General features: G+C 45.5%; 1 protein-coding gene across 1 annotated transcript in view; it reads right to left on the bottom strand.

Annotated features, from left to right (window-relative positions):
• The window catches only part of LOC129381746 (uncharacterized), a 335,073-nt gene extending 308,575 nt beyond the window's left edge, over positions 1–26,498 (bottom strand). The window contains exon 1 of the mRNA XM_055064848.1: positions 25,591–26,498. Within this exon, the coding sequence (XP_054920823.1) occupies positions 25,591–25,888 (298 nt within the window). The 5' untranslated portion in view covers positions 25,889–26,498. The remainder of the gene's footprint in view (positions 1–25,590) is intronic.
• Positions 26,499–26,876: the final 378 nt, after the last annotated feature.

The raw sequence follows: 26,876 nt of genomic DNA, 5'->3' as shown, positions 1-26,876 counted from the left end.
ATTATTCCCGTGAGATCTTTCTTATAGTGACCGTTAATAACTTGAAAAGGGAATTTTAGTCGTGATACACGGTTTCTTTGCGTTAATCCATGGTGGCAGGTTGGCGTTTGTTAGGAGGTCTGTCACTGAAGTGCATTCGAAGCTGTTATAAATGAAACGAGCTGCTCTTCATTGTACCATTTCTTTCTTGTTAATACCACTTCTAGTAAAGGGGTCCCAAATTACACATGCATAATCTAGAATCGGCAGAATTACAGCTTTATATGCGAGTAGGCATACGGTGGGAGTAGAAAGTTTTAAAGCCCTCCTCAAAAAAAAAAAAAGAAAGAACGAAAGCTTGCAGTTAGCATTAGCTACTACATATTCAGGCTGCTTAGTCCATGTGAGGTCATTAGTGACCCAGAGTCCGAGATACTTATAATGTGTTACTCGGGAAGAAATATGTTATTAGTCGATGAGGATAGCTATAGGGGCTTGTTGGTACGGCATATCTTATTTTTTTTTTTGTAGCGCAAGCTGAACAAGGACAACAGAAAGGCACATCTTACACACACAGCGCTGTGTTAGATGTACCTTTCCGCTGTCCTTGTTCAGTTTGCGCTAGAACAAAATAAGATGTTATTAGTAGCGTATAGAAATATTAGTTTATGCTTCTTATGTGTAATGCACGTAAAAAGTTTTCTCGAAATTAATCGACGTTTTCCAGGCATCGCACAGTCTCCTGGTCGGTAGCATTGTTTATTTCTGAGAACAATACACAGTCATCAGCATAAAGCTTAAACGTAACAGGAATACCATGCAGCATATCATTAATGAATAAAAGGAACAAAAGAGGCCCAAGGACCGAGCCCTGGGGAACACCAGAGTCTACCGGGAGTCATCGAGAAGCATGACCATTGAAAACAACAAATTGTTCTCTGCCTTCAAGGTATGCTGTGAGCCAATTAATTAGTTGGGAATGTTTCAGTATCTTGCTTAATTTGTGAAGTAGTTTTTGGTGAGAGACCTTGTCGAAAGCCTTTGAAAAGTCCATGCAAATAGCGTCTATTTGTTTCCCATTGTTAATTGCTTTCGCAAAGTCGTGCGCTGTTAAAACCAATTGGGTAATTGCAAAGTAGCCTTTTCTGAATCCGTGTTGATGCTTTGTTAGTATATTATAGTTGTCCAAGAATTCTGAGATATGATTATGGAATATGTGTTCCAAAAGTTTACATACCGTAACGGTTAAAGAAGTTGGATATGGAAACGAGCGGAAGGGATCATTTTTCCATTCTTGTAAATCACCCTAGCATGCACAATGATACCAGGCGTTACAGCAGATTAACCAACTAGAAAAACATTTCGGTGGTGCCTAACGGATCAAATTAATTAACATATAATGGTTGAAAGATTTACTGAATAATGATAATGTGAACATATGCACAAAGAAGGTCTTTCACAAAGAAGGTATGCACAAGAAGTTGACGGATAGTATGAACACCTAAGAGCCGTCAGACGCCGATCCGAAAGAGCGTACCGACGGGGCAGAAGTTTAGAAGCATACAAATACACTCAGAACATTCTCAATGTAATGCGCAGATGCATGGAAAATTTAGGTAAATGGCGCTGGCGCGATTTCTGCGATACTCTGTCTCCTCATACATCTGTCCCAAGAATACTTTTAGTGATTCGTTCTGTAAGCAGACGTGTAACACAGAGCTTCCCGTTTCGTGCTCCCGCTGTAGCTCGGGACACGTGTGAGATAATAGTTGCAGATGAATTTTGCGAGCTTATTTCCACACCTTCTTTTTCATCACAATGTGCACAATTTGACAATTCAGTAGTGTTAGCTAAGCAAAAAGTTATTGCTTGCTATTGGGCATAACATCCTCAATTATATCCTGCTTTCACATTAAGCGAGCTTCAATGTGCAGTTGTATCATGTCGCCAAAAGTCTGCTGCTGGGCCGGACGGCACTACGTACAATATGCCAAGAAACCTCGGACCGACAGGTACAAATGCCTTCTTAGAGATCTATTATAATCTATTGATAGAAGAAACTGTACCTGACTCTTGGAAAGTCGCTCGAATCATCCCAATTTTAAAACCCGGCAAGACGCCATCGTGCCTTGAATCCTTCCGCCCAGTTAGTTTGGCAAGTTATTTATGCGAAGTAATGGAGAAAATGACTGACGCGCGACTTCAATGGTGGTGTAATGAAACGGAGATATTGTCCAACTATTTAGCAGGTTTTAGAAAACAGAGATGCACAATGGATGCAGTATTGGATATAGTAACCTATGCGGAACGCAAGCGTGCACGTGGAAACTTGACCATAGCAGTATTCCTAGACTTCAAGAGGGCATTTGACACTGTTAGTCACGTTCATGTTCTGCTAAATATGTTATAACTCGGTATGTCTGGCAGGTCCTTGTGATGGATTTCTGAATTTTTATCAGTTTGCAAGATATTTGTTCAGACAGGTGACGGAAAAAGTGCTGAACATGTTGTCAAACAGGGAGTACAACAGGGAAGCGTACTCAGTCTCTTCCTTTTTAACTGCATCATGGCTGATTTAACTAGAAGACTGCCATCACAGTTAAGATTCTCATTGTATGCAGATGATGTGTGCATTTGGACATCCGGGTGTAATGTTCAACTGCTTCAGATGGCATTGGAAGACAGCATAAATAGCATTAACCAATTTTCGAGAGGGAGAGAACGAAGAGAGAGAGAGAGGAATGGTTCTATCACACGCAAAGGCGGCTGTATTGCCCATCACTCAGAGGCAGTCAAAAATTTCACTCTTAATATGGAGACACCCTGTAATGATTGTCGCATAGCATCGACTTCTTGGTATAATAGTTGATAGGCAGCTGTTTTGAGCAACCTGCATAAAAAAATACGATAAAAACTTGAAAACGAAATCAATGCAATAGTGATTGTACTTCACAGACTTGCAGGCACATCATGAGTCGGATCAGTATGGTGCATGCTGACTGTTAAAAATGCTTTAATACGACAAAAAAAAAAAATGCGTATTCCGCGCCCATCTTAGACGGACTTCCCCACACGTCAGAAGAGCGACTTCAAAGACTTTTAGCTAGAGGACTATGCGTATGTCTAGGAGTTCCACGAGCGACTTCTAGCTGTCTTGTAATAGCTGAGGCTAGCCTATCACCGTTTCCAGTTATGAGAACTACAGAAACATGCCGACATTATTTCCGTCTTCAAACACAACATAAAAGCCACCCATTGGCTCTAGACATAATGAAACGAGATAAAGTTATGTTTATAATGAAATTCAAGAAAATCTCCATATATTGCCAAGAAATGAATCTTGGAACTCAAACGTCGAATATCCTCCATGGCTTCTTACACTTCCAATAATTGAATTGTCAGTAGACAGGATATTCAGAAGAGACATGTTCATTCGAGCTGCTCAACAACTAGCGCTTTACCATATACAGACACGTCTATACATATGGGTCCAGTACAGCAACCTCTTCTTCAGCATTCATTACACCGCACCTCAATAAACAAAAATCATTTAAGTTATCTCGTAGAACTTCGTTCACAACGGCTGAACTATTAGCAATCCTATGTGCGATAAAATTTATAACATCAGTAACAAATGCGCAAAAATGGGTAATTTTCAGCGATTCACAGGCGGTTTTAACATCACTCTGCAGCACAAAAGGCAAAACAATCAGTGATAGTATAATATACGAAACACTTAAAGACCTCACAACGGCAAGCCAAGCGAAGCATGAAATATCATTCCAGTGGATGCCAGGGCATTGTAACATTCCTGGCAGCACAGCAGCCGATGAAGCAGCACGACAAGCACACCTAAAAAATGATGTTGTCCTGTTCATAATATCAAAGAATGAATTACGCTGCATTACAAGGGCAACGTCTTTCAAAGTGTGTAGAAATACGTGGTTTGACCAGAATTCTAAACGCTCGGATTTGTATCATATTAATCTATATATTGAATTCAAATTTCCATTGTCACTAGACAGCAATATGAAAACCCTTATTCATCGATTAAGGCTAGGCATTGCCTACACAAAACATTTCTTACAAAGAATTGGCCATGCGGAAACCCCCGAATGTGAATATGGATTTGTAGATGAATATATACATCACCTCCTTCTAAACTGCCCACATCATGACACACCAAAACGCCGACCTAAATCAACCCTAATTACATTAGACCGCAGACCTTTCAGTTTAAAGAAACTTTTGGGTCCTTGACCAACAACGGCCTTGCAGAAGAGCGCTTTAAAAGCATTAAAAACTTTTCTCGACGACAGTGACATTGCTAGCCGTTATTAACTCGTTTAGTGTTCCTTTCATTTCAATGTCGCTTTATATATGTATGTATATGTGGATTATGCTATGTTGGCTGTTCTGTTGTGACTATATGTGATGATGCATTTACATGATGTTTGCACCACCCGCTGACTAGACTGCATCATTAGGCGACAGTATTACTTTATATTTTATATTTTCTTCAGAACTGTGGAGTCATTTAACTTGCATATTGTATGTACCATGTATTTCTTACACCATATTGTTAGTGTGAAAACACTGCTTGACAAGCTCTGGTGCTTGTATGAAAAGGTTATTTGATATGTAATCTTGAACCCTGTATGTAATCTTGAAACCCATTCAAGAGCTAAGGAGTAGCCGGCGCCTCAAATTGTGCGCCAACATCTCCTTATATCATATCAACAACAACCACAAAAAACTAGATAAACTCAACGGTCGACGTGTTAATATTTGTCTGATCTTCAAGACCAAAATGCCTCACTGTAAGTTCTAAATTTACGAGATAGCATGAGGATACAGACAGTATTAGAAATAAGCTATCATAGACAAAAAGGCTTGTTACTGTGATACAAGATATATATATATATATATATATATATATATATATATATATATATATATATATATATATATATATATATATATATATATATAACATCGTGAAACGAGGCGGCTTCTTACTTTGAAAGCAATCCTAGAAGAATAGAGAGACAGATACAGGAGTGATAAATATATGAGTGATATGAAAGGCAAAAACCAGGATGAGCCCGGTGGAGCGCCACCTTGCCCCGGGGAAGGAGGAAAGGGCATTGATGCATGGGAAGAAAGATAAATCTTCGTCATTACGTTGTTTTTAAGGGCAGGATGCATTCTTCCACTCGATATGGCTTGTCTTAGTGAAAACAAACGCATTTTGGTCATTCGTTATGTTTCATTCCCTGTGTCCGTGAGGAGACCGTTGAACACGTTATGTGCAGCTGCACATGATGCAGCGCACATGAACGATGGCTCGTGAGTGCAGGAGCTGGCGTAGATGACAGACCATTGTTGGAACAAACGAAGTCGGAATGCCGACCTCAGAATCCGTCTCAGCAGAGGGCGACGAAGACGTTATTGCAAGCATTAAGGACAACAAACCTGAAAAGAAAGCAGCCTCAGCTGTGGTGCTAACTGTGAGCCCATGCTGTGATCGTGACCGGTTGTGAACGTGTGACTGCGCTCTATGCCTACTTTCTAATTCAACCTTATCTGTTTACAAAGTAGAAAACAAGATTTTCTGTTTTGGTTAACCTCTCTGCCTTTCTTCTTTCTATAGTCTCTCTCTCTCTCTAAGATTCCTCCTCCGCATTAGCAAATAATCTGCCGCGGAGAAGACGCAACTGCTACGCTCATATAGAAGCAAGAATTAAAAAACGTAAACTTCGCAAGCGGCTCGCCGTACATTGCTTCGTATTTCTTTTTTAAATAAAAATTGTTTTCCCGAACAGCCCTCCGTTACCTAACGCGCAGCTTAAGAAATTACGCGTTGCTGCTCCGGAGGCGGCATTAATTGCATATTTAGAAAGTTACGGTCTTCAGAAAGTTGCGTTTCGATTTTTTACGCTCTTGAGGGACATTCTCTCTTGATCTCTCGCTCTCTTGTTTGTAGAATGCAAGCCGAATCGCATCTGCCTCTGACGTGCTGGGCTCCGTAACAAAGAATCGATGATTACTTCTTGTAAGAAAACACACGCTCGCTATTCTGAGCGCTATCCCGAGGAGCGTAAAGAGAACAGGTGAAAAACTACCTTACAAAGCGATCGCAAGGTTCCTCGAAACTTTTTTTTTTTTCTCAAAAGCATGCTGCCAAGTTCCAGAAGCGAAACTGCCTCGGTCGCCTTCAGGCAGTATTTCTCGCGTGCCATTTTCCACTAGGCTAATGTCTGCCGCAGAAAAAAAAAAAGAAAGAAAACAAAGAAGAAGAGAGTCGGCCGCCAACAGCGTTGGTTTCTTATTTAAATATATGATAATTAGGTCTGCGGAGCGCGCCGCATAATTAGAGCAGTCGCTGTGGCTGATCGCTTTCCCCATTCAAGCGTAAAGAGCAAGCGGTGAAGAGAAATTCTGTTTTCTTTTTCTATTTTTTTTTTCGCGTTCTTCTTGCTGCGCGGCAATTTTTTTTTTCTTTTTTTTTTTGCAAGTCAGCTTTATGTTGGACGTAAGTAAATACAGGAATAGCCACTGCAACTGACTAAGACGCTCGGTGAATTCTCTCTTTCGCCTATACCTCTCATATTCCCTCCTTTTTTTTCTTCTGTTTATTTTTTTTCTTCAGCACGCCCACTTGAAAACACGCCCACACGAGATGCCTGGGAACTTTTGCTAAACTATAAGCCGCCTCCCAAGCTCGCTGAGCGTATCGTGTGAGAAAAACTTAAGCGCCGGTAGCTGCCACCGGCAACCTCCACATACGTGGACTAATGCTTCTAATAAAAACAAGTTTCCTTCAAGTATCGACAACGTGCAACCTCTGGCGAGGTCGAACACTTGTATCATTACGGCGCAAGAATGTTTAGGGCAGCGTTCCTGCAGGTGGCGTTCACTGTATCCCTCCGCGCATTTTTAAAGTTTCTGTATCCTCTGAGGCCACACATGAACCTCCGAGAACAAAGTGAATGTAAAGGAAGCGCTACCGTAATTTATTGATATGTATAATGATTTTCGAAGCATCCCTGTCATCGTGATGTGTTTTTAATTAGCGATGCAAGGGATTCCCGTATGTTCGTTTTAATTAGTGAAACTGACCGCTCTGGCCCGCTGAAAGCCAGAAGATTCGTTATTTTCGACGTCGCGGTCGCGTTTCGAGCAGGAGTAGTGCTTCGAACAATTTATTCACGCAGAGTAACACAGCGCGGGGCCTACGGTCCGAATGCGTGTGATCTGTGAGCTGCATGGATTACACGGCATTGCGACCCCTCGCAACCGCTGCTCCATACGCTGAGCCAGAACTGTAACTCGGGCACATAAGCTTTAGCAACGCGAAGCATTCGCTGGTACGAGTTCTCCCTACGTTTAAGAGATCACGCGTATCCTTTCATTTAGTACCAGACGACCTTTCAAATCTGGATCACCATTTTATGACAGAAACACTGTTTCATGTCTGAAGGCGTTGCTGCCCACTCAGCAGCGAGTACTCACCGACAATATGCGTTCGCATTATAGTGTCTACAAGCGAGAAATGAAATTGCGCACAATCCACGCCGAGAAATCGCCGATTCCTCTTAGGCGCTCGCGCCAGCTTTTCATGTCGGAAGCACGGACAGCACGTGCAGATTTTCACATCGCACGTCACGTGACAGCGGGCCGCCGGGAAGCAGCTCGTTTGGCCTCTGATTAACGACTCCGCGAGCGAGCGTCCCGGGAAACGGAAGCGGCTTCGAGTATCCACCACGCCTCGTTTTCCAAGTTCACTGCACTGTGCAAGACTGCGCGCGAGACAGAACGCACGAAGGAAACAAAACGACGAGAATGGGGCTCGCACTCGGGGCAGCGAAGAAGAAGGCCGAACCCACGGCGCAAGAAGAAGCGCAACAGCTTTCTCGCTCGTCCCTCTGAGAAATGGGCCGCTAGTCCGGGGCGACCTTGGAGAAAAAATAAATAAAGCAAAGTGGCACGCAATATTAGCGGGCTCAAAATTTATGACGGATCTGAGCGCAAGCATCCAGGGTATACATGGTCCCCTTCCTTCCTTCGCTGTTACTAGGCTATTCCTATTTCTCTTCCTTCAAGGCGCTTCGGGAACATATACCGAGACAAGTCGTACCCCTGCTTCCACCGTCGAACGAGTACATGGCCTTGCAGGTTGCGGTAATTGAATGGTACAGAGGTGGGATGTGGACGGGGTCCTGCGTGCGTCGCTTGAACTTTCAGAACTTTTTGTTTGTTTGCTTGTTTTTCAGTTCGTTGTGGCCGTCAGCCTGTAGATTTTACGGGCGTTCGGTATAGCATACATGAGAAACGCCGCGTATTCGACGGCGTAGTCTATACATAAATACACGCTCCTTAAGCAGAGTAAAGGTTACTTGCCCTCAATATTAGTTACGAGTTTTGTTTTTGTAGCGTGCGTGTCCGTGCATTTGAAAGCTCGGGCGCAAGCGCTAGCGACATCGTGAATGCTTGAGCGGCGTCCTTGCGCTGCCGAGGGTGCGTGCTCGGGGTCTGTTCCTTCCGCTTTTACGACGAACGCACGAGTGGTGAGTGTGCGTACGACCGCGTGTGTGTTTTATTGCTCCATACAGCTGCTTTCCTGTTTTTAACCAGGCCGCGGGCTCGCTCTGACACATGGGGCGCGGAATTTCCAGCGTCGTCTTTTTCTCACGGACCCGATCCTTTCTCAAGACCACACGCTTGTTGCTGTTCTCTTGTTTTCTTCGTTCTTTATTTCTGAAGCCCGTCCTGCTCTTGAGTAAACGAGGCCTCAAGGGTGCAGCCTTTCACGCTCATGAACGCCAGAGGCGGGACCGCCGCGCGCGCGTCTCCTTTTTGGTCGACGAGCGCCGGTCGTGTCCCACGCCTGCCGTGCACGACGAGAGCGCCTTAATTCGGAAGGAGTCGCAATTAGCGAGTCGCAGGCGCGAGCCAAGGGGCGGAGTCGCTCGCAGTTGACGTCCTTTTTTACTGCCGGCCGCACAGTTAGGCCGGATTCTGGCGCCGACACCCGCGGCTCCTCCGGTTGTCCTGGACCGGCTTGCCCGTTAATTTGAACACGTTTACGAGAGGAAAGTACGTAAGCCTGTCATCAAGAACGCTCCTCCGCCCTACAATGCACCTCGAGTCCAGAAAGCGGAGGACCGCCCCGGCCCTGAATGCCCGAACGCTCGCCGAACGTTGACAACACCTCTTGGTGATGCGCCTGAGCGAGAAGTTCTCAACTATACGAATGCTCACAATCTACTCGAATGCGCTAGAGTAAGGCGGGTGTCTTTAATTAAGCGACTCCCTGTCATAAGAAGCACGAAAGAGCGTTCTTGAAGGTAACTTTCAGTCAATGGATGGCGCTGTGCTCAAATCAGATATATTGTCAGGGTTGGAAGTTAACCACACATTGGTGCGCCGGCTGGGCCTCCTTTGAAGTCGGAGACACACAGAGAAAAATTAGTTTTGAAGAAAGAGTCAGGAACATGGATCAAAATAAATTAGTGGCTAAAGTGCATAAGTTTCTGTACCTGAAAAGCGTGGACACAGAATGGAGGGGCAGGTCAAGAAAGTTGGCAACCAAGTACAGGGTAATTGAAAGTCTAAATAGACAACCAAGAGTCATCAAAATATAGTTGATAGGAGCAGAGACAGTGAATTGGATGCAAAGAATGGAAAGAAAAATGGCTATGGATATTCACAAAAAAAATTAGAAGAAAGAAATTAGAAGGAGAAATTAGTGCGGTCACCCAGTCGGCACTGCCTTGCTATTTGAGGCTCGAGCTGGTTGCTTAAGAACAAGAACATGCCGGAGCAAATACTCTCAAGAAGATGAGGCATGCGTACGCTGCAGCAGAAATCCGGAGACCGCTCAGCACAACCTAATAAAATGCGAAGGGACTCGCCAAGTGAGACCCGAAGGTAACGTACACCTTCCAGAAGTGCTTGCATTTAATGTGGACGGAAGCATCAACCGGACAGCAGTCGAGATAAGCAAGACACGTTTAGTGTATTGGCGGGAAAAAAGCAGGGAAGAGATTGATACGACCGGATTTGTTGCTGGTATAGGTAGCGACACAAGGTAGATAAATTTTGAGAAAGAGAAAGCAGATTAAGGAGATGCATGAAAAATGCTAAAATGAAAATCATGTATAGCATAGCTGAGTAACTCAAGCAGGCTAGGGGACTATTTGTCAGCGCCCCGTGTAAGGGGATGTCAATATATATATATATATATATAGCTTTTCTTTCGTCTTCGTCTTCTTACGTAACAATATCATCGTTATCATAACGACCACCATCATGAAGTCTAGCAAGAGCTACGAATCATGACCTGTTGGTGAATATGGGGTTTTGCATAGTTTTTCCAAAAACGTCCGTGAACGTGAGGGAGTCATTGTAACATGACGTCCGTAATTAGCAGCGCCATTGTCGTCGTCACTTCATGCACCATATATACGCGCAGGTAAAGTGCATGTGTGCCTGGCCACAAATATGCGTTTCCCACAAATGCTGTTAGGTACTGCGCTGCTCTCCGAATGCTATATAACTACTGCGCTAATCAAAGTGTGCGGGAAAAGTCACTGGACTGAAATCCCAACGTGAGATTTTAAGGCTTGTAAAGCGTCTGTAATGTAATAATGGTTCACCATCGGCTCCCTCGCCGAGTTCAAACGACAAATTTTGCAAGTGAGAGAACCGACAGAAAGGAAAAAGGAAGAGAGGTCAGCCAGAACAAAAAATCTGGCTTTCTTATACTTACACTGGGGTAAATGGGAGGGGATGTAGAAAGACAAGAAGAAAGTAAGGACAGAGACACCGATGAGAGAGACAAACGATCACATCCAGTAACGATCACAGCATACTTCAATATAACAGCACACATTCACGGGCAGCTTAACTAACTCCAATTAAGGCTAAAGCCATTTTTGTAGGTTATGTGACACCATACGTTTTCTGTTTCGTTTTTTTTTTTTTTTTTGCGCTTGTGCTCGCTACACTGTACAGAGACAATCGGTCGCCACTGCGAAAGCGCGCGTTCATGACAGACCATTGTTGAAGCATACGATTTCGGAATGACGGCCTTTGGAATGCCGATCACAGTAGGAGACGACCGAGGCACTATTAGAATTCTGAAGGACCCATATTCACGACAGTGATACGACTAGTAATGCTCTATGAAACCGTAGCAACTTCAATGGAAAGGGCTGACATGAGAAAATTTCCAGTGCTGGAATGAAGTCGCCTATATAGACGCGTGCGTGGATCAACAGAGAACGGTTAAAAGAACTATATTCAAGCAGCGGTTAAAGTCGCGGACATTGCAGCAAATGTTCAAGAGGGGAAAAAGGTTTGCCTATACGTAATAATATAAGTTAAAAAGTTATAGTGGCAAGAAGGCGATCGTTATACAGACTTTAACGGCGAGAAGAAGCTAGGTCGATGTACCCAGAGGTGTCAAGGCAATACCCAGGGAGATTTCAGTGTCAAAAAGCTGAGCAAGGCAAATTACGTTATTGTCGGGACAAAGATCGCGGTGAGAGATTTTTACATACGTTGATTGCGCTTACGTAAGTGAGGGCTGTTGGCGCATGCTCAAACGGGAACAAACATCACTAAGGACGAGTCGAAAAAAAAAATTTATGCTCTGTGCCAACAAGCAATCTGTACTGCACATCGAACGCAGCCCACGGAAGGAACACACACTGCAAACAAAACAATGTCAGCGATATCATTCCCGCAGAGCGCGCTGTCACTTATTCCTCCCAAAAGGAACCTCACCATAGGCCAGCCAAACGTTATAGCCACGCTGACACAAATGGTCCACTTATCTTGCGTAAGCGAAAAACTTCTCGCAGATCTCACAGGATGCTCCAAAAGAAGGGGCTGACGTTAAGTTTCTTCTTTCGTTTCTTCTACTTTTTCTTCATCTATGTGTATTTCTGTCTCATTACACTTCATCCATTCCTCAGGAGAACGCTAAAGAGGAAAATAATTTGACCTGTATTGGTAATTTATCAGTCTACGATATCAAAAAGGCCACTCTTACCTCAAGAGTAAGCTCAAAAAAGAGGGGGGGAAACGTAGAACATGTGTCCGCGTCCCCTCGAAGTTCCCGCACCAGCTCTGTGTGACGTCATTGATTTTTACGGTGTCTGCTCACATCTAGTTATTTTATTATCAGTAAAGATGCACCAAATAGCTTTCTAAAAGAGCCAAAGATTTAACCATGGCAAGTTTTGAGAACTCTTACCGGGGCGCAACGGCCCAAATTCCAAGAAAGAAAGAAAGATAGAAAGAAAGGAAAAGGCTTAGAAATTGGTGGCGCTACATTGAGACACAAGCGCTGTCCTTTCGGCATGGAATTCAAGAAATGAAACTTGGACTGCATTTTCTTCCATAATAGTTAACTTCTCACGAGGAAGTTAGCGAAGCTAGCGTTCCAACAGCATGCTTCATCATGCGAAAGTGACTAAGTGTTTCCTTTTAGCGTGCCTTTCACGTGTCACCTACTTGAAAGTCCGTTCCCTTGTTAGTTGGAGGCCGGCCTTTGTAATAATGCCTGGCTTCATTAAGGCGAAAGCCTTAGATGGCTCATGGATCGAACAATTAATTGACCGTCAGGCGTTATTGCACCAAAATTCAAGCGCATGTATTTCCTTATTAATAAAAAAAGAGACCTCACTTATCTCTGTTCGCGTCGAATGGACACCCTTCTAAATAATCAGTGTGGCCACAAAAGAGTCTGCGTGGGGTTTTCCCGGTTTTGTTCCTATTTGCTGAGCAACGTACACGTGTGATATCACGTTTTGAGGAGTGTAAGTACGCCTGCGAGAACTGTAAATAAATCTGTTGTTGAAAGTTAACTCTGTGTGTTTGCCTAACTTGCCTTTACGTGTCCCTTTCAGTCTGCCTGCGCTACAAGAAAGTAGAAGGCACCATATACAGAAGTCCACGTAGCTGCCCTCGTCGATTAAAGTGTTAAAACAAAACCTGCATTTGAGTCTTAATGATCTTCATAGACTTCCCACTACCGTTCTAACGTGACATTAACCACGCAAAACCAATGCCGATGTGTAGGCGGCTGAAGAAGAGAACAAGTAAGGTGAAAAGGAAGCAAGGAGAAAACGAGTAATAGTCAGTAACAACGCATTCGAATGTCTAAGTAAATCAATGAATGTCTTGTGAGCCGAGCGGGCTTTCGCCTTCATCCTCTTTAGCGTATTATAAAGTTACTGTCAACTTATGATAAACCTGGGCACATGTTTGAAACTCACAGTTGTCTTATTTCTCAAGCGAATATAAGACTGAGGTCTTGTGCTTTCTTCAACCACTGCAAAAAAAAAAAAAAAAGGAAATAAAAAGGCTAGACTACGCGGAAGGCTTGCAGCCATCGTAGCGTGTTCCGCTTCCTTATCGCATCACTGTGTTTGCTGAGCTCAATCCTCTAGCACCGAGTTCGGCAAGATACACTATCGCGGGAAACGCGTGTGAAGGTTTCAGCCTTGGCGAAAAACGCAGTTTCTTTACAGCTGCAGCGTCTGCTGCAGCCGTTCCCTGTCGCGTACGGTTCTTTCAGCGGCTGGTGTTTAGCTTAAGTGAAATGGAAGATGCGGCACGACATAGGTCTCGGCGGAGATCGCTAAGTCGCAAAAGTAAAGCCCGGTTTTTCTTCTCGTAAATTCACTTTCAAAGCTCTGGGCCTCCGAGCGACAAGGGGCGGCTTTCTGCATCAAGATATCAGGGGAAAAAAACTGCATTCTTCGTTTATGCGCATTTCTGGTGTCTCCTTTTCGTCGTCCATCGTGAGCACAATATATGGGTTTTATTTGACCTGACTTTATTCCCTTCTGTGCCTCACTCCCTGTGACCATCAAAAAACCCCGTAGTCGCCACCGTCGTTGTCGTGCTGTCCAGCTCCACGGCTCGTGTGCATCCAGAAACACGGAGTGAACTTCTCTGCAATAACGGCGAAGCAATGTGGACGCACCGTCGACGCTACGCTCTACCTCATGCCGGCCAACTCCCCAATGGGTGGGTGTCCTCCCAAGCGTCTGGAATTCCCGCAGTTGCCGAGTACCAGGCCGGGAGCGCGCTTGGGCCAATTTTACCTGTAGGTACCCGGCGGCAGCACCTGTCTGCCTCCCACAGTAGCGGCGGATGCTCGACTATTTCACCAAAGCTGTGGTGGTGGCAAGGGGGTGATCAGAGAACCTCGAAAATCTCTATAGAGCCCCCCTTCGAGATGAGAACCCGTATAAAAAACTAAGCGCCAGGTCGTGGCACATCCCTACCCATTAGAAGAAAAAGAGTAATTGATCTCGGTACCTACCGCATACGAGGCGGACGCTCTACCATTTCACCCCTGCAGTGGTTTCAAGTAGCTAGGAATGCGAGTCAATAAATTTCTAACGCCGACCAATCTCGTTCCACTAGTTCCCTATATGGGCGTTATCGGGACCAGGGACAATCGGTGAACGAAAATGTAAAGCGTAATGTTTCTCAAAAGTATCAAGAACTGAAGACCTGCCATGAACGACTCATGAATGAACTTTAATTTAGGCTATTTCTCCGCAAGAAGTACGTGGTCTTTCGTCATCAAGACTGTATTGAAGGTTTTTCAAACAAGAAAGAAGACAACAGGCTTGTACGATCTTGTGGAATCGCAACCCAATTTCCAGCGAAGTTGTTTCTTCCCAGAAGTTGTATTAAGTATGCCAGTTGCCTGAACGCGTACATGGTATTTTAAAACGTTGCCCGTATATGACTTGCCCGTTCGGAACCCTCCCCGCATATGAAGCTTTCGAGCACTTAAGAAATTTTAACAAAGACTGCGATTCATCTACACACATTTTACTTGACCAGAATATTTATTGGTCATAATGCTACTCAAGATGTTGTCGATAAAGAGCTATGAAAGAAAGAATAATATATAAGAAAAAAATGATGAACCATCCCGCTCTGTGAAGATGTTTGACCAGCGAAGCTCTTTAGCACACGACGGAGGTGACACGTACAATTTTGAACAAAGGTACGAACTCATTTATTGTCTTGATGGGTGGTCATCGCGACGAAAGGTACGCACGGTCATTTTATTGTCTTAATCGGTGGTCATTATTTCACTCGCAACTGCAATCACATTCTTTGATAATGCCAAATCGATGCACGTACGCCGCTAGGTGCTCGGATGGGCTGGATCGGTGTGGCATCGCAAGGGATATGTCTGCAACACGGAACGCGTAAACCGCTCCCTTCTCGGCACCTAGACATTCACATTGAAAACACCTACAACAACAGGGGTAGCGTCATCACAGCTAATTCACGCAAAGTGAGTAGCCATGAGCCTTACAGGACTATGAGTCATTGCATTTTGTGCTTGCTCACGAAGGTATAAGTCATTGCTCAAGGGGGTATGAGCCATTGCTCACGGGGATATGAGCCATTGCTCACGGGAGTGTGAGCCAATGATGATGACAGTTTTCGACATGCTGTTTTGTATGTTGTATGCGCGATTGGAAAGAATTTAAGCACTGTTCTCTTTACTTTGCTGAGTGCGTGTAGCCTGTGCCTTACGGGGCTATGAGCCATTGCATTTTTTGCTTGCTTATGGGGGTATTAGCCATTGATGATGATAGTTTTTGTTCACGGAGAACAGAAGTGCAAGGATCCCTAGCCATATACAGCTTCGCTGTAAAAAGACGAACACACACACGGGAAGTACATTTGCACACAGATTATTCAAAGTATCATCGAAGCAAAGCAGAGGCAGGACACCACCATGGTCCAAGAACGTTCCGCGGTTAAAGAAAAAGAAAAGCTGTCTGCGTTAGACCTGCAACTCCTAACTGACGACCTTCGTTATTAATGGCACCTGCTTGCAACATATCTTTCGTCGTGCTGCGCCTGGCTTTCTAGAATTCTAGCTGGGGATAGAAGCCTTAACGCTCACGTTGCAGCGATTAAATCCACGTCGCGCGTTCTCTTCAGCACTGATTTGACTCGGCTATTCGACGACACAGGACTATGCATAACGAGCAAAATGAAAACTGCAGAATATCGATGCGGAACCTTCCGAGGATGTGCGACGCGCGCAGAAAAGACGTACGCGCGCAACAAGAACAACGTTCCCGCCGAAAAGAAAGCTCGCCTGCCTGACAAAAGTGAATCGCAGTGGTACATTTCCCGGCGCGCCTGTCTACCGCCCTCCTCGCCTACCTCCGTCTTCTTCTTCTTCTTTAAAAAAGAAAAAAAATATTCCGTTTTCTTCCACTCCCATCCGCTCTGCTTTCTCTTCTCGCGAATAACCTTGCCCTGCCGCGCACTGCGTCCTTAACCTGTCCGCCGCTCGTCTATGTACGAGCGCCCATGCTTACACGGCCGCGCTGCGGACCTCTTGTCTCCTCGCCTCGCCGGGCGCGTCTCTCTTCCTCGGCGCAGCAGTTTTTACATAAGCCTTTGTGCCAAGCCTTCCGACCGGCTCAGATTTGAAGGTTAACTGCGAACACACCCCGCCTAGAGAGTCTTCCTCGCTGAAAAAATGCGAAAGAACGGCGGGAGTGAGGAGATAAAAATGGCAAGCGCGAAAGCCGGAGGAGCATCCATCCGCTTGACTCTCGCCGAGTGATGGAACAAGAAAAGGGTGCGAAAAAAAAAACACGGAAACGCACACACACACAAAAAGAAAGAAAGCCTGCATCCACGAGTTCGCGCTATCTCGGGACCAATGGCGTAAAGGCGGCAATATTTTCTTTGAGAACGAAATGGGATGTTCAAGCAAAAGTGCCAGCAGCGCGCCTCGGAAGCTGTCTGCTATATAGCAACCATTGAATCAAAGAAATAGAGAGAAAAAGAATGAGTGATCCGGGAAAAGTTAACATTGAATCAAGACGCGAAGTGTCAGGGGGAGATGAAATGAATAAAAGCCTTACGCGAGCGAGCAAGAGCGTGAAACGAACGGCCGCGTTGGGAGGAAAGAAGAGCCGAAACGTCGCGTTTCTCGGCGCATGACGTTGATGCCTGGCGATCCGTCAAGTTTGATCGGGCGTTCGTGGAAAAAAAAAGGAGGGTCCCGTTTCCGCGGGGCACGATGCACGTTGGAATAAGAATAAGAAAGCGAGGGCACGAGTTCTGGACGGCTGTGCACGCGAAGTTTGCTTCTTTCCGTGGAAAGGAGAAAGTGGAGGCGGCGTGCGGCGGCTGGAATGTGTGAAGGAAATGCATTAAGTATACACTATAGTGGGTGAAGGAAAAGTGAAATAAAAGTGAAAGAAACCGCGCAACGCGTCTGACGCGGCGCGCGATGCCGCAAGTACGTAGCACACATGCCTTTCAAAAAAAAAAGAAATAAAATTAAGAAACAAGCGCGACAGGAAGCCTCTGCAGCATAGCTCTCGCGAAGTAGCCGTCGGCCTTCACCGAGGGAGTGGGCCGCGAGACGTGACCTTCGCATAAACGCCTATGCTCGACATGCGCCAGTCACGCGTCTCGCGCATACATGACAGAAAGTGATTTTGGCGCGCTCCAGCCGAAGATCAAACACGGGTATTCTGTGCGCGAAAATAAAAAAAAAAAAAAGGAGAAAACGCTGGCGTTCGCCTACACACGCCCCGAGTCTATACAGCGTTTATTAAATTATTTTGTGGCGTTTGTATCGTCTGTACATGCGCCTACACCTAACCAGACTTTAATAACACTGCTTCGCCTGTCCAAGAGACACCACGCTACTGCACTCGTCGACGCAAGCTGTTACAGTGGAATGGTGAGAAGGCTGGCGTTGATTTATTTTACGCGAAGGTGTTGCGCGCTGACTTGTCGTTGGGGGACGATGGTTAAAGGACGCAAACGAGGTGAGCTGCGTGGAATGTCGTGTCCGCAGTACGTAAGACTGTGGACACGGCATTGGTCTGTGCATGCGTGCATTGCAATCGCACACTGCGTGCCTCACTATGGATTATCTCTCGATGCAGCGCACGCAAACAGCAGATATCCTCTTATTGCGCTTGTGTGAGTGCCGGACACGGAAGCGAGAGGGCCCAAGTTCTATACGATCTGATGCGTGCGTCCTTGTTCGTTCGTTCGTTCGTTCTTTCGAAACGGTACTTACCGCCACCATCAAAACACGTCCGGTCACATCCCACATGAATAAATAAATACGCGGTTGACTTGCGTTCTCCCACACTCGTACCAATCAGATACTTTAGTTCGCGTAAATGAAATTTCGATTTATGCGTCGTTGTTGTTGAAATTGCACTCAAAGACTGAATGAAACATACTAATGAACATAGTAACCACTTTACTTACGCCATTGTGGCGCCATCAATATATGCTGTTGAACAGCTTGGTGCAGTGAAAAGTTTCGCATTATGGCTATTCGCGTATATGCGAGAAAGCTGCGAGTATGACAGCCATATGGAGTCATGAGTATCCCTTTTATGTCACGCAGAAAGGAAGGAACAAGAAGGGAGCACTGCGTAACGCGACTGAAGCCACACGAGTCGGCGCGACACGTGATCGTCACGTCAGAGCGCGTTGGTAGGTTTCAGTGCTACTTCCCTGGCAGGTGGAGCCACGGCAGAGCAATCGAACGAGTGCGCATCAATTGAAAACTATAGGGAACCAAACATTATCGGCCAATACGCAAAATGTCAGTGGTAACGTGTTGCACTGACTTCACGGAGAGTTGGCTTGCGAAAGCTAGTTGCGTGACGCGATTCTCCCGCCTAGGTTATTTTTTTTCTCCTTCCGTGATTTTTATACACACCGACCGCTTTTCTAACAGCTGTTAGACCGGAGCGAATAGACGACCCGATCGCGTTCGCGGCGACCACGTCGGTGGCGCCATCTCGTAGCGGTACGTGTCAAATTACGCAACAACCTGCGTAGCATGCATGACCATGTTTCGGTTACTGATGCTTTGGAAAGTTCGCCTGGTCAGCCGTCTTATGTTTGTTCTTTTTGGCCGCATTGCTGTGCATTGGAAGGTCAGAAGAGCCTAAGCTAGTCGAAAGTCTCGTTTTAATTATACGATTTTCAAGGTGTACTATAACAGCAGAACAACCAACTGCTTGAATAAATGAAAATGCTGAATGACCTTCCAAAAATGTTCATCTCCTTGCTAACTTAAATTTCGCGTCTGCGAATAAATAAATAAACAACAACAACAACAACAACAACAATTATTATTATTATTATTATTATTATTATTATTATTATTATTATTATTATTATTATTATTATTATTATTATTATTATTATTATTATTATTATTATTATTTACGAGTATTCATATGTCCTGCCGAGGAACAACCCTAAGGTCTCAGTCGAACGCACTGCACATTAAAGACAAAACAAACAAAGACAGAATACAGGGGAATATACTTATAAAAATGACAATAACAAGAATAATTTTGAAGAGTGTGCATACAACAACGCAATCTCGCAAAAGAACAATGACAGCGAGTAATGAAAAATATCGAGATCATGAAACTAAGCGTTGTAAAGGCAGTATTCTGTGGACGGTTCAGAATACTGCCTTTACAGGCAGGAACACGGAAATATATATGCTCTCTGGTTATCTTGCGCGGAATACCGAACATGATACATACAACTGAGGAGTTCGGGGCAAGCGAGGATACCGTCAAGGAGTTCGAAAAGGAACAGGTCAGCGCGATTTGGTCGGCAGCGAAGTAAACGCAATAAGAATAATCCAACAGTGCTTGAACAAGGTCCAGTGCCCCTGTTGGTGAAGCGGTGAAGATGTATGCTTAGAAACGTTTTTCTGAACCCAATCTCTAATATGACTGTTGTATCTATAAATGCAATTTCATACGACCGACACATATTCGAATTTAGAAAGACGGATTGTTGCGCACTACTTGTGGAATGGTGTAGGAGAATCGAATTGCCTCGGTAGTCTGCAGGACAGAGAGCCCAGACAGTGCATACCCCGCAATGCAACGCGTTTAGTGCGAGCAGAAAAGCGTAAGGTTGTTTTAGAAAGTATACCGAGATCATTGAGCTCGCAGACCTTACACAATGGTACAGAAGCTACAGAATAGGAAAAATAAGAAAACGAAGTGTTTGCTGTTTTTGCTTGTGGTAGTCATGATTTTGGTCTTGGCAGCATTCAAGGTGAGGTCATTATTTTTGCACCATTTAGAAAAATAAAACGGGTCAGACTGCAGGATGCGACAGCCATCAACAGTGGGAACTTTTTTTTTTTATATACCTTGATGTCACCGGCATATAGAAGGAAAGAATTCCGAATAGCGGAAAGAACGTCATTAATAAATTTTAAAGAAAGCACTGGTCCTAATACTGATCCTCTAGGGACGTCGCTAGTTGTCGTGTGAGAAGAAGACGTTTGGAAATTGACGTTAACATAACACGATCTATCAAAAAGATAGCTGCGCAAGAAATTGACAACTGACGAGACAGCACCAAAGTGAGTAAGGTTGATCAGAAGCAGCTTGTGGCTGACTACGTCAAAAGCTTTGCTGAGGTCACAGTAAATAATAATAATAATAATAATAATAATAATAATAATAATAATAATAATAATAATAATAATAATAATAATAATAATAATAATAATATCCAGTTCTTAAAGTTGGCATCTCCCTTCAAGGCTTCTTATTGCGGAGAAGCCGGCTTCGACGGACGCTTTGTAGCTGTCTCTTGCTGAACATGAGGCAATGACGTGTGAGAAGACCACGCACTCGTGCATGCGCACGCATAGAAATATATCTTGAGGTGTGTTATAGACGGTGGCTTGTAGAGTGAAATAAAGTGAGTAGACGCAATAAGAGGGCACTTGCTACCTTCAGGTAAGACCATGAGTGGGTATCGTAAGTGTTATACGCTGTGCTGATCTCTACTGCAATAGTGCACGATGTCCCTGGTTCGGTTTCCAGTCACAGCTGTCGTATTTGAACCGGTCTAAAATACGAATGCGGCTGCTTATTTAGATCTAGGTGCGCGTCAGGGACTTCAAGATGGTCAAAACTCAACCAAGTCGCTCGGCAATGCTATATCTCATAGCCTACTTCCAGCTTTCGGGCGTTGTACTCCATCAAGGGTGGGAAAAAAAGAGGCGACAATTTCGACAGCGACACACGAACGTACTAAATAATGAGATTAATTGCTCTCCGCGCCGTTTTTGTTGATAAATTCGGCTAGCGGTATTTTCCCACTCGTACCTTACAGTGGCGTGTGAAACGAAGGGATGTCCGCATGCCAACGTAGCTGTGTAAGGAGTCGTTCAGCACTCTACGTAACGATGAATCGCTAATGAATAACAAAACCGATAACCCTTCGCCGATAGAGTGGTTTCCGGCATTGTTTCTGCGTACGATCTTTCTCAACGAAGAATTCAGTTCCTTTTACGTGCGAGAAACATTTTGGTTAGGCAGCTTCCCTGAGGGATATGCTACATTTCAAGCCACAGCATACAAGGAACTGCGAAAGGCCACGTGACTAACCCGAATTTAAGAACGCGAATAGTAGCGAACAAGCTTAACTAGTTTTTGTTTTTCCTCATGCAAGTTCTCCCGAACACGTTCCCTCTTTCTTTCTTTTTATTTAAGTAGTGGTACCGCTTCTTCTTAAATTTTTTTCGCACTTTCAGCATAACAGGCATTCGTGCCCCCAAAGCGTGCTCACCATGTTTATTTTTCCAGCTCTTGCCCCTACAAAACTTAAGTTTTCATCACGCGTGCGTATACGCCTCTCTTTCCTGAAAAACGCATTCGCATTTGTCTTATAAATCACGGCAACCTTACGAAAGCTTCCTGAATGGTTTTCGGCTCCTTCCTCCGAGAAAGCGTCGGAAGAAAAAAAAAAGGAACGAAAAGGAAATTCATAAAATGAGCGCTCACAGCTTGTGGGCACGTAATGCCCGCGCAGCTGCCTGCCTGCTGCGTTCAGAGGCCATCTCAGTTAGCCCCCGTAAACGCAACACGCGGAACATGCAGAACCACGATTTGTGCTGACTGCGGAAGAAAGCGCTTTTCGTGACATAACGTGTCAGCCTTTCACTCAGCGGCCCAGACAGCAGCTATGCGAGAGGACTGTAATCCTCCCTTTTCAAAAACCTTGTTGACGCGAATCTTTCTCGCTGTCTTTTTTTTTTTTTTAGTTCTTATTTTCCCCCTTTTCTTTCTTTCTTTTCTTTTCCTTTCTTCGCGAGGCGAGTACGTGAGTCTGACTCCTCACTAGCGCGAAAGAAACGCAAACCGCGAATACAAGGCCGTGTAATAGAGCCCTGCTTTCGGCGCAGTCACGCGTTTAGGCAGGATTTCTAGTTATGCATGCTGGGGCCTTTCAGTGCGCCGTAAATTTTCGCGCCTAAAAAGAAACGTAAGCGAGTTTGCCTGAACGGTGGTGACAACCGCGTTCTAACGTGAGCTGGTGTTAAAAAGAAGCACGTCTTGTACCGTTCTCGGCAGCGTAGGTCAGAGAGCGGACTACAGGGTCGGTAACTCGCGACCGAGCTTGAAGTAAGTATTACAAGCTGCACTTTATAAGCGTTCATTTGTGCTTCCATGGTGTGCTCACATTCGCAGTCTCCCTAATCTCCAACTTATCGCGCGGTGAGAACCTTTATAAGGTCTGAACCAGCATTAGAAAACTGTGCGATGGCCTAAACGCAGCAATGGCCCACTGACATGATACACTGTCACCTTGAAGGCTACTACGTACAGTATATGCAAGCGTCTAGGCGGTCCCACGCTGGCTGTATATAACTTCTCGTGCGTTTTCTTTATTTACCGCGATCTCTCGCATTCTGCCTCAAGACGACACGAAGATAGTGCAGATCAATAGATAAGAGAAGCGGAGAGCATAACGAAATCAACCCACTAGAGTGACTCGGTGACTAAGGCACGGTGTTGCTGAGCGTGAGTTCGGGCGAGCGGTACCAGTCATGGCGGCCGCAGCTTGACGGGGGGCGGGCGCAATGTAAAATAAAACACTAGTGTACTTAGCTGTAGGTGCCCGTCAAAGAACTCCAGGTGGCAGAGAATGCCTCTTAGACCTCCACTACGGTATCCCTCATAAGCTGCCGTCAAGTTTCAGGACGCCAAACCCCACAGCTAACATTTTAATGAGTTCAACGAAAGAAAGATCGATATGCTTCAGGCGACGAGCCCTGCATTCGGATGTGCTTCAATATTGCAGTGTCCATAGGGAATGCCTTGCCATTCGACTTTAAGTTATTGCTCGCCAGTATCACGAGCTACGGGAAATGTAATTCAGGAAAATTCCGCAGCGGGTTAGTCGGATGGACATACTTAACACTGTCGAGCAGAGCGACGAAGGGACAGGACTTGAGCAATGTGTCGGGTGTCTCAGGTGTCGTGTGCTGTTTTCCCGCTCAAGTCCTGTCCCTTCGTCTCTCTGCGAAACAGTGTTAAGTACGGAGAAATGTATACGCTATCTTGATTGTTACAAATTAACAATGTTATTCTCATATGAAATGGTACACTTTATTGATCAGGCTTTTGTTTCTTCATGCTGTATTTTATTGTTTGGGTAAGCTAACTTGACGTTAATCACGTGCGCTGTATCACGCTCACGCCAAAATATGTTTAATTAGGGTTTGTGGGCTCGTGAAGGTGCATAACTGCAGCTTTTAGCTGCAGTCCTACCATCAGCTTGCTGTACATGGCGGCTAATAAACTCATTCTATTTCATTTCATTCGTTAGTAGCCGTTATTGCAGATGCTATGAAATATACTTAGGCACTTTTCAATGGTCTTGAGAAGTGCGCCAATATTCATCAGTAGCCCTATACCGGGGCAAATGGCCCTATCTCGGTAACAAAAGCAGAAGCGATGGTGGATAAACACGGCACTGTAGTTTGAACACAGAGTTAGTTGGTTCTGATCCATAGCGTTGCTGTTCCACTAGGTGCGAGAACTAGTGAGCGAGTGTAAAAGGGCAAAAGTGCTACGTCCGCTCATTAGCGAATGTGCAGTGCTAAAGTCATCCCGAAACGAGCCCAAAAGTAGGTGACGTCTTTCGAGGGTCGGCTGGACCTGTTCGCGAGCTAACACTTGAGAGAGGCTACGGTCTATATCCCAGGCCGCGGCAGCCACGTCCTGACGAACGCGTAATGAAAAAAAGAAAGAAAAGAAGAAAAAAGTAACGAAAAAACGAAAAAGCCAAAGAAAGAAAAGGGGGAAAATATCGCTTATGTATTTGTGCATCGGTGCACGTTGAGGTCAAAATTATTCCGGAGCCCTCCTCTGCCGAGTCCCTCAACGCCCCTTGTTGGTATGGAATGTCAAACCCCACGCACTGTGTGAGGAGTGTAGAGAACATCTCCTCGGCGCCTGTTTCCGCTATGACGACCGGCGCATTCATCTCTTTGCAGAAGTTGGACTCAATATCATTCTCGGAGACAGAGGTCCTTGGGTCGTGGCCACAGGTGTCGCAAGCTCAGGAACCGACACGTGCATCGCTGCAGTTCCCGAAGTCGACAGACCCTACCTAGTGCGTCAGTGCATCCTGCACATGGAAATACCCCCACTGTTCCCTATTCTTTCCTTTCTTTCTTTCGATCTTTCTTTCTTTTCATTATTATTTTTCCTTTTTTCTTTCTTTCTTCCTTAATTCCCTTAACCTCCTTTCCCCCTGAAGAGGCTAGCAAGCCAGACGGACGTCTGAAGTCTGAAGTTGCGAGATTCCCACAGTCAGCACCAGCCACGCTATGCAAAAATAAGCTGTGGGGACTTCGCCAGACGAAGCATCCAGCAATACTACCTCTGCGGCGCTTTATCATGCACGTGCACGTTCTATCAGGCGACTTTTTTTCCTTTCTAGCAAATACACACAATAAATGCGGGGGATGGGGGAGAGATTGCGCGTATCTGCATCTGCCTGCACGCAAGTGTATCACGTGAGTTGGTAGAACTCAAAGGTCGCATCAGTGTTGCCAGAAATATCCCAGTATTTTATGGCTGCCTTAGTCCTTTCTGTGTAGTATTTACCACGCACCACTGCTTGTACGCCCCCACTGTCACCGTAATCGGTCTCCCGTCTGTTTTCATTTGCCCTCGCCTGTCACCACGTGCATGGGCGCAAGACCTGCAGAACTCGACACGCGGCGCCGAGATTTCAGTTTCTTTCCAGTTGCCGGTAACTCTGGTTCTTTGAGCAGTTTTCGAACGGCAGTGAGCGTCCGAGTGAAGGACAAGGAGTGGGCACTGCATTCTCTCTGAGCTCGCTCAGTCACTAAAACACATGCGAAATCTAGCGCGCACCAAGCAAAAGCAAGTAAAAGAAGAACAAAGAGCCACAAAATAGTGTGCCGTGCGTTCACAAGTCAACTAGCCTGGCAAAGCTAAACCTCGGCTTAGACCCCTCTAAGCAAGTATCCAAGTGAGTGCGCAACGCCGGAATGAAAGCAACTCATTGCTCATGAATGATCCGAGAGTAAACGTCACAGTGCAGTCTGTGGCTCTTTCCATTTCTCCCTCAAAGCGGCTATGTTTTCTAACACCCAGTCTCAGAGGACCCGATTTGAAGCGCCGCTAAAGATCTCCGATAAGCGAGTTACTTTTTGAGCTGCTGCAAGAGGCAACAACGTGCTACACTTACGGTTGCGGAATCCGACGCTTCCTTTCGACGCTGCAAACTCCGAGCCCTGCGCCTTGAACTCTGACCCTGGAGACTCCGAAAAAAGGGCCGCGGCGCGAGCCCTTGGCTCGGGTTGCGGGCACGGTCGAGCTCGCGCTCTCGCCGTCGTATGTATACCTGAGCAGTGCGACCGCGGCGCTACCCGGAAGCGTCCGCGCAAAGGGTTTGTCGCCCGACGCGGCCGGGAGGAGACTCTCACTTTCCGCAAATTTCGCTTTCGAGCATCGGCGACGGTCCCCGCGGCGCCCTTTCCGGACATCGCGGCGTTATCGCCTCCCTGCCGCGGCGCTAAACTGATAAACGCAAAACGACGCCGGTCCCCGGAAAGGGGTGAACGGAGAAGAAGTGTGCGACAAACACGCGGCGTAACGAGAGAGAGAGAGAGAAGAAGAAGAGCCTGAAAATGCCGCGTCGCTCTGGATTGCGTGGACAAACAGGCGCTGTGCGCATCGGGTATAGGTACAAACGCGCACACGCGTTGGCGGCTAAGAAAAAAAAATAAATAAGAGGTGTAGCGCGAAATAGAAGACCGAAGATCACCAAAGCGCGAGCAAGTTTAAGCGTAAGCCTAAGTTTAGGTGTAAGATCTCGCTACTCGTGCGCCCACGTTCATAATAATCACGCAGTATTAAGATCCCGCATTCATAATAATCTATTTCGGTCGAGAGCTTGCCGAGGTCTACTCGGTGAGGTGACGCAAATATCGGTGCGGGGACGCGAAATAGGTTATATAGGTCCGACAACGCAAGAAACAAATTTCTGTTTTCTGCCCGTTTAGTAGTGAAAAGCCGGTAAACCCCTCATAATTAGACGCGACTGAAAGCACCGGCAAATCGAGCGTTTCTCATCAGAAAAGCTAGCAGTCACGGGTCACCGCTGAAATATTGCTGTGGTTGCCATCCTATCACAATTGGCTCATTTACGGCGAATGTATTCACATTCAACGTTATGAGAGCACTGTGACTATTCTTTTATTGTGGAGCGGCCATGATGTCGCAGTAACTGCGTCTTCGTAATATTTAAACGAATCCGTATTACCAACGCGAACGAATATGTACTTCCTGGTACTTTAGCATATATACCGAAGTTGCATATGTAAAACCGAACTTTCTCTTCAGGCAGCTAGCTTTAGTTTTGACGCAATGTCCTGCTAGTTACAACTACATGAACCTTCTTGAGCCCTTCGAGACCCTGGGTTGCTGTTGTGGTCTCATTCAATATGAACTGCATGCGGAAGATTCTATGGG

This window comes from Dermacentor andersoni, chromosome 3 (genome assembly GCF_023375885.2).
Source record: "Dermacentor andersoni chromosome 3, qqDerAnde1_hic_scaffold, whole genome shotgun sequence".
NCBI classification, from domain to species: Eukaryota; Metazoa; Arthropoda; class Arachnida; order Ixodida; family Ixodidae; genus Dermacentor; species Dermacentor andersoni.
Note: the sequence above shows the minus strand (reverse complement) of the source record. Positions and strands in the feature narration are given on the sequence as shown.